General features: G+C 38.4%; 1 protein-coding gene across 3 annotated transcripts in view; it reads left to right on the top strand.

Annotated features, from left to right (window-relative positions):
- tspan9a (tetraspanin 9a) overlaps positions 1-18032 on the top strand; it is a 191788-nt gene that overhangs the window by 165018 nt on the left and 8738 nt on the right. For all 3 annotated transcript variants that reach the window (XM_041997562.1, XM_041997561.1, XM_041997560.1), the window contains 4 exons: positions 2231-2305; positions 12571-12672; positions 12873-13004; positions 16021-16104. In XM_041997562.1, the coding sequence (XP_041853496.1) occupies positions 2231-2305; positions 12571-12672; positions 12873-13004; positions 16021-16104 (393 nt within the window). The remainder of the gene's footprint in view (positions 1-2230; positions 2306-12570; positions 12673-12872; positions 13005-16020; positions 16105-18032) is intronic.

Here is an 18032-nt window from a genome sequence, read left to right as displayed (position 1 = left end):
TAAAACAAGGTGTAATCCTAAATTACCTCCTTAAAGACAAACCTACAGCATCCTGAGCTAATACTTGCTGTAGCAATCCTTTATATTTTAGATTGAAATGGTTTTTTATTGACAGCTATGAATATGTTTCACCTGTCCACTAACTTGTCCCTTGCATGTGCAGCTGGTTGAAGGTTTTCCCACAGATTTCCAGTAAAGTGATCCAGAGGGCTGGTAAAGCCCTTGAAATAATGTGCAATCGCTGAGGCTCTGTTGATTTCTTTTTTCTGCAAAATCGTATTTGTTTTCACTTAAATAAAAAAGATTCAAATATTGAAATTGATGCAACTCTATGTGCCAGAATCTCAGCTGAAGAACATTCAGTGAGTGACAGGAAGAGTTCAGTAAGTCTGTAAAATTTAATTGGAGCTGAACAATGGGATTAACCCAGTGCATGTCATTTCCAAGCCTTTTGGTTGCAGCTCAGTGAAAGGACTGTCAATCAGGAGGCAATTTAGAAAAGGAATTGTAGGTAAATTATTCTTCTGTATGTACATAACATCCTAAAAGGCACTTGATATTTATGTGCTGAATAATTAAGAATGTTCTATTATTCATTGCAAAGACTGCGCTGTCTTGATGTTGAACTGTTTACCTGAAGTTGTACAAGTTTTTTAATCTTAGGCACAAGTTAATTATGAAAGTTCATCCAATGGAATGAGGTTTGTGTGAATCCGCTGCAGAAAGAAAGAAAACTTATAGAAACTTTAAATGAGGAGTGGAGTTGGGGCTCTGAGTACTTAACATCCCAAACAACTCAATCCCTTGAAGCTCTTGCATCAGTCAAAAGCTCCTCCAAATCTTCTGTGTTAGACATGGCTTCCTTCACCTGCTTAACAACTCTCAGGCAAAGAGAGGACGAGAGTGGAAAGCAGGGAGGAAGAGGAGAGGATGAAAATGAAAAATAGAAAATAAAAAAGCTTTGATGTTTCTTATGAGGCATTAGCGAACCATATTTGACTGTGCTGAATCTATTTATTGCAGTGATGTCTAGGAAGCATCATGTGTCACGTCTGAGTAAGTAAACAGATCTAAGCATATAGCTTGACATATTATCTCAGAAGTTACTCTGGAATCAGTTCTTAGATTTGGATTAGAAATATTCAAAGCTGTGACATAATTTTTTCTCTACGCATTCTTTTTCTATTCACAAAACTGTTTTCAGGAACAAATAATAAAAATATATATCTAAGAGTACAATTATTCAAAACCTTAAATGTATGATTTGGCAGAATATGAGCATATACATTCAGAAAGCTGATAATGTGTGTGAATATTCAGAAACAAAGCCATCAAAGCTCCTCAGATGTCCGTAGAAACTGCTCTTTCAGTGTTGAAGGAGCAGTGTTGTGAAAGCGCTAAATTGGAAACCCAGATACTCGCACAACAACAGACTGTTGTTACTATTTCATCTGGGCCAAGGCATGAAAAAAATAGCTTACCCCTCCCTCCCAAATGAGTCTGGAATAAATGGGGTTTTCTGAAATCTAGGTTTGCTTGCCTCCTGTGCTGCACAGAAGAGGCTGGTAAATATCAAGCTGTGGAGTCAAGTAGGAAAAGAAGAGGAGCAGCTGTCTGAGATGCAAGGCTGTGTTAGAGATTAATCTCAGGAATTGTTAACCCCTCCTTCCCTACTCTCATCCGTTTACAAACCCTCCAGCAATCAAATTCCCCCTTTTTTTCTTCACAGATCAATATCAGTTTAGCTTAGTAAACGATTGTAAATTAGGGAAAATGGGTAGTTTTCACCTTCATCTCTTCAAAGGTTCACTGATTAATACATAATATGTTATTTATTGGAGGTTCTGGTTATTTTTGGCATTTAATGAAAGCTCCTGGAATCTTCATGTCACAGTTGATGAGGTTGCCAGACATGAATTTGAGACTCCAGTCCAGCATATACCCCCATATAACGACAACGTGTCCCTTTCACAGTTTGGGTTTTGCACAGATTCAGCGAACAAGACAAAATTTTTGGGTTAATGAGTTTTATGGGATTCTGAAAGGAAAAATTTAGAGGAACCGTTTCCTGTTTTCTGTTTTAGCTCTGAGCTAATCCAGTGGGCTGCAGCCGTTCTGTAGCTCAGAAATGGGTCATATCTGTTTCTGAAAATGTCCAATTATTACTTTAACCAATCAGGTTGCCAGAGCAACAGTTTAAAAAAAGACTTTCTTTCCATTTTTTCGACAGTTCTTCATTGTACTGCTGATAATCCTTTTGGCGGAGCTGATATTGCTCATCCTGTTCTTTGTGTACTCAGATAAGGTAAGTCAATTTGGTTTTTAGTCTTGTGTCTTATTTTAATGCATCATGTCTGTTGCTGTTTAGTCCAATATCACTTCCTTGATGAGGTCAAATTTTTAACCCTGCATAAGATGAAAGTAAAGATTAGAATGCAATGATTTATTCCTTTTTTATTATGTTTTAAAGTAATAAAAATACATAAATTCTATTTTTTAATTGTATGTGCATTTTAAATATTATCCTTGTTATAAAGACTGGAAAAGGCAAACATAGTGGAACATCTGATAGCTAATTAGGTCACCTGTCAGCACATCAATAACAGAGTGAAAAAAGACTTCCACAAGGAGAGGAGGCCGAAGGAGGCAGACAGGAATTTAGAGAATCCGGACGAATCCCTGTACTCAAGAGAAAAGACCAAAAACCAATACTGGATGGATGGGATATTCAAGGTTATACTTCACTAAAAAAAAACGACACAGTTCAGCAGCGGAAAAGGCAAAGACAAGCTCAAAAGTGCAAATGCAGCAAAAGTAAATATGACCCTAATTCCAAAGATCTGGGATACTGTGTAAAAACTGAATGCAATGATTTGCAAATCTCATAATCTAATATTTTATTTATAAAAGAACATGTTGCTGAAATGAGAATTTACTGTTTCATGAAATTTATTAGCTTATTCATAATTTGATGGGAGCAACATCACACACAAGTTAAGATGGTGGCATGTTTACTACTGTGTAGCATCCCCTCTTTAATTAAAAACTGTATGTAAACATCTGGAACCTGAGGAGAGCGGCTTCAGTGCCATTTGAAGAGGAGTTTTGTCCTTTTGTTGTAGTTTGCTTTTCATGATGTGTCAGATTTCTCCAGTTGGTAAAAGGTCTGGACTGATCCAGCATCTGTACTCTTCTACTATGAAGCCATGTTACTGTCTGGATAGGAACAGATGTTACTTTAAAAAGCATCAGTGGCCTCTTTCCAGATGTTTAAGTTGCCAGTTCCAACTCTACGCTGATCATCGTAGTACATAGTCTGTCCATTGTTTCCATTGAGAATTTTACATTTTGATTGGTTTGGCCACAGACGGGCTGTTCCCTTTGCATCAGTCCATTTTAAACGAGCTTTGTTCCAGAGAAGATGCCAACATCTGATTATGTTCACATGCAGCTTCTCTTTGGTGTGATAGAGCTTTGACCTGCATGTGTTGATGACATGAAGAACTGTGTTTACAGACATTTCTGCAAGTGTTCCTGAGCCCATGCAATGATTTCCATGACATAATCATCACTGTTTATAATTCAGTAATACAGTGATGCCGAAGGGCCTGAAGATACCTGGCATCTAATATTGATTTTTGACCTTGTCCATTGGTGCAAAGAGATGCATCCAGTTTTCCTGAATCTTTTGAAGATATGATGTACTGTAGCTGATAGGGCTAAATATTTAATGTTTTTGTTTTTTATTTAAATTCCTATTTAAAACGTTGCAATAAGCAAATCACAAAAAATGTACTTGTTACAGAAAATGTCTGATCCAGGTTTTAAACCTGCTCCATATCACGTTATAAACACATTTCTCTGTGAACTCTGAAAGGAAGTTTAAATAAAAAGTTAAAAAGTTAAAATTCAAAGTCATTCAGACCCAGGAGATGAAGGGATATTCAACATCTTCTCATTTAAAATTGCTCATTTTGTAGATGCAGGATTGTACACAGATTTCTGAACCTGTTACCATGGTTAATTCTAAAAACTCTCTTATCTACACATAGATATCCATCCCAAGTAGCTCCAACATGATCCTTTAGCTGTTTCTTTCTAGTACCATGTACTTTTCTAGACTTTCATTGCTCATTCCAACTTTGCTGAGACACGTTGCTGCCATCAATTTCGAATGTGCAAAGATTAAGCTAAAGAGCGGGACATACAATAATCAAACCAAACAAGACTGACTCTCATCCCAGCTACTAAAATATTTAAGTAAGTGCATACTGAGATTGCTTTTTCACTGCACCGAAATTTCAGTGACTGTTTTTCACATTATAAAGTACTTACCAGAGGCTAGGCAGTAAATGCTACATGGGTAAGGTTATCCATTAAACAGACACTATAGTCACACATTGCATCCAAATATTCTGCCTTTAGATCAACTCTTTTTAGTGAATGGTTTTCCTACTTTGAGTAAAACAATGTCAAACCACATGTTGCACATTACAGCAACATGGCTCCATAAGAACCAGAGTTCAAATGTAAAACTCCTCTCGCTCCAGGTTAGGGCTTTGACCCACTGAAACCATTAGCAACATTTTGCAATGAATAAAACTGTTCATTTCATTTGCAAATCCTTGTAAATGAAAACAAATTATTACATTTCATTTACATTTTACACACACTCCCATTTTTTATGGAAATAGGTTTGAATATGCACATAATGCCAAGAGTGTGAGGCAACACTGTAGGATGAAAACTTCTGCCTTGGGATGTAGCGTCTCAAAGCTGACACACACACACACACACACGTACATGCACATGCACAAATGCAGAAAGCAATAACAGGCGTTTGTGTGATAAACTTATCCATTTTCCAGTTGCTTCCGGGGATAAAAATGTTCTCCTTTATATTTAGTCGTTTCTCAGATAGGAGCTTGAATGTCTTCATTTCTATTAACACAGCAGTCAAAGGTTAGGCCAGTAAATGCAGCACAATCCTCAGCAGTTGGCTCCCTGTAATTAGCCAGGCCCATTTCCCATGACCCCCATGAGGTCGAGTCAGCTGGATGTCGGTGGGGTCACAACAGATGAGGATATATAAAACTGTGATACAACTGACGTCCCTGATCAGACGAGATTCTTCACTGTGTTTAATCTAATCACAGGACAAATGTTTCATGCTGGAGACGACCAGGTACTTGTGCTGGGCAAGCGATGGAGACTTTATTGGTTTTCAAGGACATCATTGATGGATCCATTTCTTTTTTTTTTTCCAAGCCTCTATGTCTCATAGCCTTTGGGACATGAGTTAATTCTCCCTCTTTCTTCAGAGGATATTGCTCAAACTTAGTCTCTCGGGGCAGATAAAGAAATTCATTTAGCAACCAATCCATTCATAGATTTGGATCAGGTCTCACAGGCACACCATGTCGGGGTAAATATGCCTGTTGCCTTATCACCAAAATATTACCGGCTTAACTTTGAGAGAAAAAAGAGGGGAAGAAATCATGATCTCTTTAGGGGAATTTAAATGTAGAGCTTCTTGACTTCAAGGCACTGCCTCTCCATCACCTGTGATGTTAGGAAAAGATAACGAAGTAGAGTTGAGGATTTCTTAAATGAGAAATCAAATGAGTATGCATTACTGAAGAACTGGGTCTTGCTCACAGAGAGCTATTAGATTCACACAAGTTCTAATAAATACCCACCACGCTTCATGTTTGCCTCATCTTGCCAAATTGCAGTATGTTTAGACCTAATGGGATGTGAAACCCCGATAATGTGGATCAGGAGCTAAATGTATTTTATTGGTCTTCATTGAAAAAAAAAAGACCCATAACAGCAAATTACAGATTTTTGAAAATGGTGTTTTAAGACAACATCCAAACAAGACGTTTAGGAATAAATGTGTGGGGCTGTAACTCGCGGTGGGATTATATGTTAAAGATTGACAGGGTTGGCAGGATGTCAGCATGGGATGAAGGACAAATTGCATGCATCACATAAAGCCTTGAGAAATTGCTTTTTGTGTTTTTCCCTTCTTGATTTCCTTCTTTCTAGTGAGATTTTGTATGCTCTGTGAGGCTCCCCTTCATCCGCTGCTACAGGCTCTGATCAGAGGAATCACTAATTCACTTCTTCTATTTGATCCTCTAATCACAAGGCATTTATTAACAAGTCTAGGAGACATATAGCAGATTTTAAACATGTATTGACAGGCCTGCAAAATAGATATTTTAGTCTTTTAAATAAGTCATATTTAAGTCATAACTTGACGCCTTGTGAACTGTGATCTTTCTGTGTGTGACAAGCTGTGAGACGTGGGGGAGATACTATACAGCATCTTTCTTCTTTTCTGCAGGAACATGCTTTTTCACAGCCTTTATTTAGTCACTCCGTCTCCACCTTTATAACTGCATTTTTCACCAGTTTATCTCTGCGTAAAAGGTTTCTAGAATTTCCCTTTCATCTTCCTCACCCAGCAGTCTTGCCTCCAGGTATGCATGGGTACTTCTTGTCTCTCTCCACATCCCAGTGATGTTAAGCTCTCTGATTAAATGCCATGTAGAGGCGCGTACTATAATAAAGGCTTGCCCTGCAGTTAGCAACCAGCTGACTACAGCAGATGGCTGGGCCACAAACCAGATTACAGCCATCCGTCTTTAACACTGTGACCTCATTGCGCCTCCATCAGCCCAACACGCCCAGTGACGGTTTATTAGCTCTGAATTAGAAGTAAAAATAGGAGGAACCTGGCAGGCTAAACCTCAAAGCACAGGAGCATGTACATGGGGATGTAGAGAGAAGAAAAGCTAAAGGTGATGAGAGGTCGGGTGAAGGGAAAAGCAGGTGGTCAGAGATGAGAAAAAGAGGGCAATGAGATATCAAAGCTAAAGAAGGCAAAGGCAGAAGTTGGCATCATAAGAAGGAAAATGTGATGTACTGTAGCGGTGTTACTGAAATATAGAGCAGGTGAGAGACTGTGACATCATGGATGAAGAAGGAAGCTTTTACATTGTGAAGCACTAGTTAGGCGAGCAGAAAAGGCTGAGACACATGTCTGATTTATCTTACTAACAACCAAACGTCCAGCCATGTGTATCATTGTATAAAGGCAGAATTGTGTTCAATCCTTTTTTTTTTTTCCTGACCAATTACAGAGCAGGAGAGGGGGTCTTCCCCCTGGATCTATAATCTGTCCTGGCCTGAAGCTACCCAGCACAGGCTTGCAGAGCAACTGAGGGAATTAAGTAGTCTGTTAAATGATGTGCTGCTGGGAATCTCTGGTTCTGATTCTGTTTGTCTTCATATCATTTATTACACTTTCAGAGCTTTAGACACACTCGTCCACTGTCGTGCAAAGAAGAGTAAAATACTGTTAGCTTCTTAGTTTCCCAGGAGTCAAATGATTTGACAGTTAAAGCCAGTGTTCCCTGATAGTGTGTGATCCAATAACAATCATGTATGGGATGTGAATACAGGCCATCTTTAAGAATGATAAATTAGAAGAGAAATAGGAAAATTTTGGTTGTTGATATGTTTTTGTTTTGTTTTGTTTTTATTTTATTTTTTTTAATTGTGCAGCTGTTGATGAAAGACAGAGCTTAGTTTTTTTTCTTAAACATTTGATTATGAGGTAATACTCTTTCATCTGACAGAAGATAGCCAACAATTCCTGTGTGCTCTGACAAGACAAAAAAGCCATTTTTTTCCTCATTCACAAAACTGAAATTCACTAAACAGATTTGGAGGAAAAGCAGTGCAAACAAGCATCTTTATTTCTACAAAAAGATGCGATGACACATTAATCACATTAGCTATTCATTAGTTTTCCAGAGTAATCATCAGTCTGTTTAAGGATACTGGATATATTCACCAATACAGAAAGTTGTTTTCAAAAAAGTGAATTATCATCTCATTCTGTTATTCTCAGTGGATATCACAACTTTGTACGTAATTATTTTGATGAGTCAGTATTCATTTTAACTTCTTAGATTCTCTTTCAGCACTCAGGGGGTTTTCTGCCTCAGCAGGTAAATCCTAGCAAAAGAAGTTCCTTACATGCTGATCAACTCTTCACTAGTTTGCGTCCAGCTGGTGAACACTGTGGAGCAGGCCCAGGTGGCCAGAAAGCAGCTTTAGCTGAATTATAATGCTGCCTCCTAACATCTGGGTGTGTAATCTAGCCCATTTTTACTTGGATGCTAACCACAGTTACCTCATTAAAGTGTCATTTTCGAAGTAGTCCCCAAGCTCTCAGTTGCCAAACTAATCAAAACGAACATTTCTTGCTTCATGTTTTTCATCAAAGCTTTAGTTATTCTTTAAAAATGCTTGCCAAGGTCACTTATAGATCCCAGCTCTGTTCTCACAGCGTGCAGAAAACATGCCAGGTTACCAAAAACTCAGTTTTATCTGGCTGTATTTGTAAAAAAGTGATTGTATTCTAGGCCATCTGTGAAACCCTATTTCACAGATGGTGTTGTTTTGTTTTGTTTTTTTCTTAACTTCATTTAGTGTGTTCAGAGTGTTAATGTGTTCACTGAACCACCTGCAAAGCTGGTTGATTGTTGTTATTTTTCCTTTTTTTTATATTATGTGTAATTGTTTTGGGGAGATGTAATTCACGTTTGATGAGAGACAGTAATCCATTAAAGATGGTGATTTTTTTTCAACCATAAATGGAGCTTTCACACAACCTGCTGTAATTAGGCAACGTGTGACCTAGTGATTGTTGCCCAGCATTAAAGGCAAAAAAAAAAAAAAAAAAAAAAACCCATGGGCTCGGTTCTCAGTGGCAAATCTAACCTTTGCTGTCTGACTGATAAAATGTTGATATGTGGTGCATATGAAACACTGAAAAGATCAGATCTTTCACATTTTTGAAAAGTGGAACAGTCAGCTCTGTCGTGTACTCTGGTAATGAGTATTCAGCGTAGCTCCGTGTTAGCACAGTGACAGGTCTCTGTGTACCTGTTCCCCCGAGTGTTAGCATGTCACCGGATGGGAAGTCCTCACACTGCAGTGTGAAACACATCTGCACTAAAATCAGATGTGATTGGCAAACTTGGGTAAAGTTTAGCTAATGTCTCTAACGCCTGACCATCTGGTAAGTTTAGCCGAGTGTAGTGTATGCTTACCGATTTCAAGGCAGGTGTTTTAACAGACCATCTGCTAATCCTTTTTGTTTTTCCATCCAGAGATGGAAAGCTCACTCCTTCTTCAGCCCTGTCAACATGAATATCTACTTGACTTTTACACATTTTCTCCATTTCATGTGTTTTCCCAGCTGGCCCAGCTGAACACTTTAGATTTCTGTGATGAATGTGCTGTCCTGCGTTGCAGAGTGTGGAGAGGGTCAGCCTAGAGGAAACCACGAGCTTATCTATGTAATGAGAAGTATGAGCTGCATCTCAGGGCTTTGTCAACATGCCACACATGAAATATTGCATTTATGCCCTGTAGCAGATTTCAGGAAAAATTTACCAGGAGTCCAGTGTTTGCACAGCATGGTGTTGGTCTTAGATGTCTGAACACTTTCCAATAGCAGCAACACCGAGCCTCAGTCAAGAAGTTAGTTTTCCTCATGAGAAAAAAATAGGTTAATGCAACAAAAAACGTGATTTTATCCGCTTCTTTTGCAAGAAAAAATGGGTCAGAATGTTGCATGATCAAATCCTTCTTTGTTCTGAGCTCATTTGTCTGCCTCTCGTTAGGAGGAAATCTGGATCATTAGGTTTCATTTCAAGCTGTAACAAAGACTTCCACACATGAAATAGTAGATGTGCAGAGTCTACTGGAGATTCAGAAGATGATTTTTTACTGTAGAAAGGGGGGAGGGGGCATCTCTAGTGACTGTGTTAGTGTGAGGAGTCAGTAATGAGTGAACAACATCACATATAGGCTGCATGTGGGAATGGAAGAAAAAATAATTTAAACAAAGTACAAGGCAGAGATTGATGATGTTGCTCTTCATCTCATTTTCCTGCACAGGGACAGATATGGTGAGGCTCCTTTGCATCAGTAAAGTTACACAGTGAGAAAGAACAATGTGATTTGAAATGACACAAAGCTTCTTTCAAAGGTTTTAGATGATGCTTTAAATAGCTTTTGCATGATTAATGCTCACTAAAGCATTTTATTTCTAAATAAATTTAAATTACACAGTAAAAATTCTGTTTAGCTTTTATGTCTAATTCAGCAAACAGATTCTGAATGCCTTGCAGCTGAGAAAAAGAGGGTTTTAGGCTCTTTATTCCCTCCAATGGATTGTTGAACATCATTTTAAAGCTTTATCATGTCTTCTGTATGGTCAAAAGAAGGTTTTGATCTGTAAGAATGTATGGAAATTAGGCTGACATTATGAACTGGGTGCTTCCTTCCTGTTCCTGCCTGTTATTCATTTTTAAACTGAGGGATTTATTCATCAGCTAGCAAACAGCTGATAGCATCGTTTTTTTAATATTCATTTGAGTACAGAAGTCAAAGAATCCCCGAAAGCACCTTGTTTTGTCAGGAATTGACACCCACGATGCTGCCTCTTTTCTTGTGTTCACACTTTTAAAAGATGTATATATTTATGCCTAGTCACACATTCACTGTATCATTAAACTACAAAAATAAATGTGCTCCTTTTTATCACAGTTTTTAACTTATGATGCCTGTGAAGATGTACAACATGGTTTTGGCAGTGCGTGCCATTTATTTCCAGCTGTAATTATCCCATTTCTGAAGAGTCTCTCAATCTCTCCTGGCACTTAGCAAATCCCCAAAGGCACGGCAAAGTGCAGGAGAGCTAAAGCTCTGATTTTGTATCTCATTAACACATCGAATGAGATATTAATCTCCACCAGACATGACACAACCCTGAGCACAATGTTGGGGTTCAGTCAAGAGGAAAATGATTTGCAAGCGCTGCGGAAGGGCATGTTCCACAGCAGAGCGTGTCAGATCTGCATATGTCACATAAAAGTCCAAGTCACAGTTGCAGCGTTATTTTGGATGACAAGACAAAAAGCTCTCGGTGGCATTCAAAACTTTTGCAACAGTTTCATCTGCTGTGGATGAAGTGAGATGCAGATAAGCTGATTTCCCAAAGGCATAAAGATGAAGATGAAATGCTTTACTTATACATCTTTAAAAAAAGATTTTTTATATAGTTTTAAGGTGAAAAAAGGGAAAAAGTTATGAGATAATGACTTGATATGACAATGGCTAGAAAAGGTCAGGTGATGCAATTTAAAAAAAAAAAATTATACAGATTCTGGCATCTCAAACCTTGTCCCAAAGCTCCTCTTAGCAGCTGCCCAGCACTCTAAAAATGAAAATAATTGGTCTCTAACGAGACAAAATAAGGTTAAAGCTAAACAATGACATATTTTGTTGTTTTGGTTTTTGTTTTTTTTCATTTATTTTTTAAATAAGAAATGTCAATCAACTGGAACAATGGGGTGAAGCTGAGGTCTGTCATGCCAAGAAAACTTTACAAGGGGCCAACATGCAGGATTATTGACATGACTAATCAAAACACCACTTTGTTGAATATTCCTCTGGTCATTTGGAGTCAGACTATGAAGTGGTGCTCCTGCACAAATGGTACCTGCACAGCAGAGTCAAGAGAGGCAAAACCTTTTCAGCAAATGCTGTAGAAAATTCAGCAACAAACATTTTCGAATGAAACAGCTAAATGAGCCGAATGGAAATACGTCTGCAGCTCAATGAAGTTTAAATCCAAGTTATTTGTTGCAGTGAGCAAAGTGTGTTTACAGAAAAAAATAAATAAGGGAGTAGATTCTCATGAAAAAAGACTCTCTCCAGCTGTTAAGTGCTCGGCAAAGGCACCACTTTGCCTGAAAATTGGTAGAAAGGATTTCATTAAATACCAGCAAATTCTGGAAGAAAACACCACACCATCTGTATCAAATAAATGACTTGAAGACATCTTCTAAAACTGGATTATGATCCTTTTTGTACCTCAAAAGAAACTTGCTCAAGAGGCACAAGCAGAAAGTTTTGCTTAATGTCCAATGACCTAAGCACAATCCAAAATCTGTAGCATCAGAAGGCCAGAAGATGCAAGGCAGCCCACACGTCTGACAGAACTAGAAGCCTTTTGCTGAAAGAAAGGACAAAAATCCTGCAAATATGCAAATTAAGAGTAATTTAGCTTATAATATGAAATAAATGTCTGAACTCTTTGAAAAATGGTCCTCTCAGATGTTAGCCACAGTCACAGAGACCCCAGTAAGAGGTATCCAAACATTTCTTTGTATCTTTACGTTGTTGTTGTTGTTAACTGCATGTGTCATTTTATGGGGAAAAAAAAATCCACAGTTGTAGTTTGCATCTAAAAGCACTTCACTGCAAATCATGGACAATGCAGCCATTGTTAACATCCATATAAAAACAGACTGAAGTAGTTTGAGTTTAAAAAGAAAAAGTATTATGAATGCACTGCTCAAACACTCAAGCCTAAATAACTCCTGATGATGGTTATTACTTAAATCAAGGCTCTTTCTGAGCCAACTACTTTAAACCAAGGTCTCTTTCTAAAGCTTATGCTTTCTTTTTCATCTCCAGGTGAGTGAGAACGCCAAGCAGGATCTGAAGGATGGGCTGTCTTTGTACAACTCAGAAAACAACATAGGCCTGCGAAATGCTTGGAACATCATCCAGGCAGAGGTTGGTGGGCCTCACATCACACGTTACTCTGAGTATTACAAACATTACCATCAATGTTTCATCACATGGTGGAAAGTTATGCTGAAGATAATCCAGCTGACGTATTTACGGGGTTGTAGCTGCAGCATTAATGTGATAATAAAAAACCTAAACTGGTTGTTTAAGTGTTGCCATTGGTGTGTGTGTGTTTGGTTTCACAGTGGAAGTGCTGCGGTGTGATAGCATACACGGACTGGCATGAGGCCCTGAAAGAGAAAGTAGTTCCTGACCGTTGCTGCCAGGAGCATTACCAAAACTGTGGGCGTAACTCCACCAACATGTTCTGGAACAGGGTGAGTTGACTGTAATGCAAATTCAGGACAGTTTTTTTCTTTCTCTCTCTGTTGTTATATATATATGCATGTACACACTAGTTGATCTAATGTAAATGTGGGAGAATTACTGAATGGAGTTTAATTAAAACACACACATTCATTACAAACACTGTCAAAGTGCACTTGCACTAAAATTAGTTCAAATTGTGCAAAAAGTAAAGTCTGCACACAAGTAATCTTCTATTTACAAACCACCAGTTAACAATGATGTGAGCTCACGTACGTATCTGAAAAAGAAGCTATGGATACAGTGATACCAGATACGAAGAGCTTAAACCATGGAAACCATGTGTATGAAATAGACATACAACAGCAACAGGCACAATTTTAAATCCTTTGTGAATATGTAAACACATTAAAACCCGACTTACATGCTGGCATCACCAGGTAAAATATCACACAACAGAAAAATCTGGGGCTTGTACTGCAAGCAACATATGCTGAGGTGGTCTGTCTTTACTAACCTCATCAGTGGAGATGTCACAAAGCGTTGCTATGATGGTGCTTAAATACTCAGTCGGTCAGTCACAGTTATATATTTCTGTCAAGCTGAAAGTAACAGCTGCTGCAGCATAACCAGGAGGGAAAAAGGAAATGCTGCTGAGCATAATAATCTGGTTAATATCACTGTCACATCATGAAAGCATGAGTGGATTTACCGTCTTACTATTATTTATTTTATTAAATGAGTGTGTTGCAGATGTAATTTTTACTTTTGATTCTGTCTGATGCAACATAATCTGTTTGAAATTATCTTTATAGAAACAAGAGAAAAGTTGATTGTTTGAACTGATGTTTGCTCTTAACTGAAACAAACTTTAGATTAAGCAGTTTCTGTTGGGCTTCATAAGCATCACCTTCTGATGACGGTCAGTGAAACTGTGCAGTCAGTCTTGGACTTTAGTCGGACAGAGAGGAGCCTCTGGAGGAGGTTAAGTATCCAGCATAACATACGATGGGGAAACAACCCAGTAAGAAGTGAACCAGCTCTGTTATACTGAACATCCAGACCTGAACCTGAAGTGACTTGGATAAGCTCCTAATCCTGCCTTGTACAACAGGTGTGAGCCATCATATAGGTATATAATGACTATAAGAAAGAATTAGTAGCAGTTTTTTTATGTGAAAGTATTTCAGAGTGTAGAAAGTCATTTTCTATGCAATAGAATATCTGAAAAGTGTTTTCCTTACACTTCTAAAACATTACAAACATTTTGAGTAATCAGGAAAATATCTATAAAAATCTGATGATAAAGTAGAACTACCAAAATCCAAGGATGAGAATCATTGTGAATATACATGAAAGTCCTCATTTATTCCTATTAGGACCAATGTTTTAAAGACTGAAAAGCAAAATTCTTCTCTTTAGAGCAAAAAGAGATTTATAATCCCCCCCATGGTGATGAAGCTTAACCAGTTCAATACCCCAGTTTCTGAGAGAGAAAAATATTATAAGGTGTTTATATAGAATCTACTGCTGCTGGATCTAATTTCTTAGATCAATACTTCTAAATGTTCAGGTAGTTTTTTCCAATACAGACCAAACCACAGAGACATTTTAACATTTAAAGAGGATAATTAGGATTACTGAAGTGACCTTGTTGGGGCAAGCCCAAGAGCACATCCTGTTGCAAAGTCAATTAGAGGACTGAAGCTGCAAAGCAAACAAACAGATACAGCTAAAGCAAAATAACTTCAGACAAAATGTCAGCTAAGATCAACAAAATTACTGCTAAGGAATGCAAATAGCCCACAGCAACATACAAAACAGCTACAGGTACAAAATAGCTGAAAAAATTTGTGCAAAAGTACAAATAAGAGGCAAAAAGTGACGACACTCAGAGGCAAAACTACAGCAAAACAGGAAGCAAAGGAACAAAAACACAAAACAGCAGCATAAACCAGTTAATATACAATAGAATAGAATAGAAATACTTTATTAATCCCTTTGGAGAGTCCTCAGGGAAATTTGGGTGTTTCCTACAACATGTGCCTTTAACATGACGCCCTTGGTCTCATATTCTATTACTGACACCACAATTTATGTTCTCATATTGTTTCATGTCACGTTTAAAGGGCTTGAATGTTCAGTACATGGCTTTAAATCATTATTAAGTTGCCCTAAGAAACAATAAATGAAATTAAACCATAATCTTCCCTTTAAATCAGATGGGCTATAAAAGTGAAACAACTAATGTTCTCGTCAGCTCAGTGGCTGCTCTCATTGCTCCTTCTATGCCTTTGAATCACTTTAAAAGGTTTCTTCTTATACCCGATTTTTTGTCCACAAAAGGCTGTTTTTCTGTTATGCATGTGTCAACACCTTTTTTGTCCTCTTAAAAACCTTGCAGCATTGTGTTCACAATGCCACTCACTCTACTACAACACTAATCTGCCATTGGTCTGGTATGTGGTTTGTTAGCAGGTCCAAAGTAGAGGATTAAAAGCTGTAATATAATTGCCAATATGAGAATAGGCAGACAATGAGCTGGCCGTTTGGGAAATCTCATCACTGAAAGCGTGTGTGTAATCCTGCCCCCAGGAAACAACCACATGCTGTTTAGTCAGGCTCTATATGCTGCGTTTGCATACACAGTCCAGGAGTCCACTTTGCAGCTGAAACCACCATCACAGCCCTCACCTTGCCAGCAGGTGACCTGTGAATGAACCCTGGTGGGAATGTATCCTACAGAGCACTTACTGCACTTATGTCTGCATATTAATGCCAGCATATATGAACACATTCCTGGTTTTAACTTATCTGATGTTCTTCCATCGAATGAGAAAGAAATAAAATAAAAAAGGGGGAAAATGTGTGAAGTAGATGGTGGGGTTTTTTCCAGGTGACTTAACTGCTGACAGCTAAAAACTGCCACTGAGGTGACATGCCATCTCTGCCACGCTTAAAATGCCATGCTTGTTTTTTTCTTCTTCTTTTTTACCTGGATTTTTACAAGCTTCTGTTGCATCACAGGGCTGCTTTGAGAAAGTGGAAGAATGGCTGGACGATAACAAGCATCTGCTGGGAACCATAGGCATGGTCATCCTCGTGGTGCAGGTAGGAGTGAAAAATGATTTCCTTCCCTCTGCTCAGTGACCATCTGTCTAGCAACATGTAAGAAATATAAATAAAAAAAAGGAAAGGGTGTACTTAATGGCCTCTGTGGCATCTTGCTCCATTAAGAAAGTTATGAGGCCTGTGCACAGTGGGTGTTCAGTGCACCCACACATGTTGAAATATTGAAGCTCTGTACCCTGTTCCTGTCTGGAAGATTCAAAGCCATGTGGATTTGTGCCAAGTAGGCTGTAGTCAGGTATACAGAGCCATCAGAAGGCAGGAGAGCTGAGATACTGAATATAGAGGAGCAGAGATACAGAATAAAGGCTCTGTGGGGAGAGGTGATGGATATTCCTCAGGGGGTAATGTTTCTCTTCTGGTCCTAAGCTCTGCTTTACATCCATCCCACTTCCTCCAAAGTAGTTTTTCTTCACTGACTTCGAGGTAGTCATCTGAAAATGTCTTCAGACTGAACACCAAAATACCTTTTTGCGGTTGCGTTCAGGATAATTTGACCATTGGGTTGTTTTATAGAATCCAGTTGTTGGTTCCAGTCAGCAGATGTGCTAACAGTGCAGATGTGAGCTGGCGTTTGCAGTGAACCACTGTGTGAGACAACTGACTCTGGAGTTCCATTGATCATTTTTTCCTGTCGTTTGTGTGCAGTTATGAATTGGATTAAAATGACGTTTTTTTCTTAACTTTAAATAATTTTAGCTCCTTTTTTTCTTGTTTTGAAAAAAAGGTTGGCTTGGCTCACAATAATAAAGAGACTTCATGTTTTTAGATCCACAAATGAGTTGCTGGAAGCTCTTTGTGTAGAGTTTGCATGTTCTCCCAAAGATTTCTGTAACAGTCAAAGTGCAATAGTTGCTTCTAGGCATGAACACAGGCAGCTAGTTATGTTTTAAATTTGCATACATAATTTACAGGGGCCTAACCTTTTGGATAAAGTCAAGAATCAGCCACCTGCACCAGGATGTTTTACTAAGAATATTCTGAAGTGGAAACCAAGAATGCATCAAGAAACCAGTAACTCCAAAAACAAATTACTTCTTTCCTTCCTTCACTATTTATGTCAAGAAACCAAAAGAAAAAAATGTTACTCATTTTTGTTAAGGTCCCTTTTGGTTCTTGCTTTCTCTCTGTTCCTGCTGTTCCCTCTGATTCTCGGTATCAGCTAACTACTCTTTCAGAATGAGATAGCAGAGTCTCCCATAAGAACTCCTTCTGCATATATTCAATATCATTCACCACAGGGCTGCTGAGTAAGTGTTTTCTCCAGCTAGCTGCATTATTTTACCATTTCTTGATAATTTCCTGTCCTCTGGTTCTTTTCCAGACCGGTTTGATATACCATAGCTCAGTGGTTCCCAACCTGGGGTCCGGGACCCCCAAAGAGCACAGGTGCTCCCTGAGGTTTTGAGCATTTAGAGCCATTGTGATTAATGTCCACACAGAAAAAAAGTAAGACTATATGTTCATTTAATTAACTTCATTTAACTTTGGCTTTATTGAAGAGCAGGACTCACCCAGAAAACATTATTTATGGTGAGAATGTCACTAAGCATAAAACCAAGTATGGTTTCAGCACAAGGTGGGGCAGGGGGTCTATGGCTTTTTAGTATTTGCATGAAGGGGGTCCCTGAGGAAAATAGGTTTCGAACCCTAGCTCATCCACAGCTAACAAAAACCAATATGGACTGTTTCCTTAAAATACCAGATATGAAGGGATCGTTTATAAAAGATGTAACAAGTTTTTTAATAAACATGAAGTTTATTAGAAATTATTTTAAGAAACAACATTAGAACCCCCACCTTCAGAGTCTGGATAAAGGTGCTGGATTAACAGATATAGGCGGTGACGTATACTTCTGATAAGGCTCCTTTAGTATCAGGAAGAGGGGATGAGGTGAGTTGGGCGAAAG

Source organism: Melanotaenia boesemani, chromosome 10 (assembly GCF_017639745.1).
Source record: "Melanotaenia boesemani isolate fMelBoe1 chromosome 10, fMelBoe1.pri, whole genome shotgun sequence".
NCBI lineage: Eukaryota > Metazoa > Chordata > Actinopteri > Atheriniformes > Melanotaeniidae > Melanotaenia > Melanotaenia boesemani.
The sequence above is the reverse complement of the archived record's forward strand: the minus strand, read 5'-3'. Positions and strand labels throughout refer to the sequence as shown.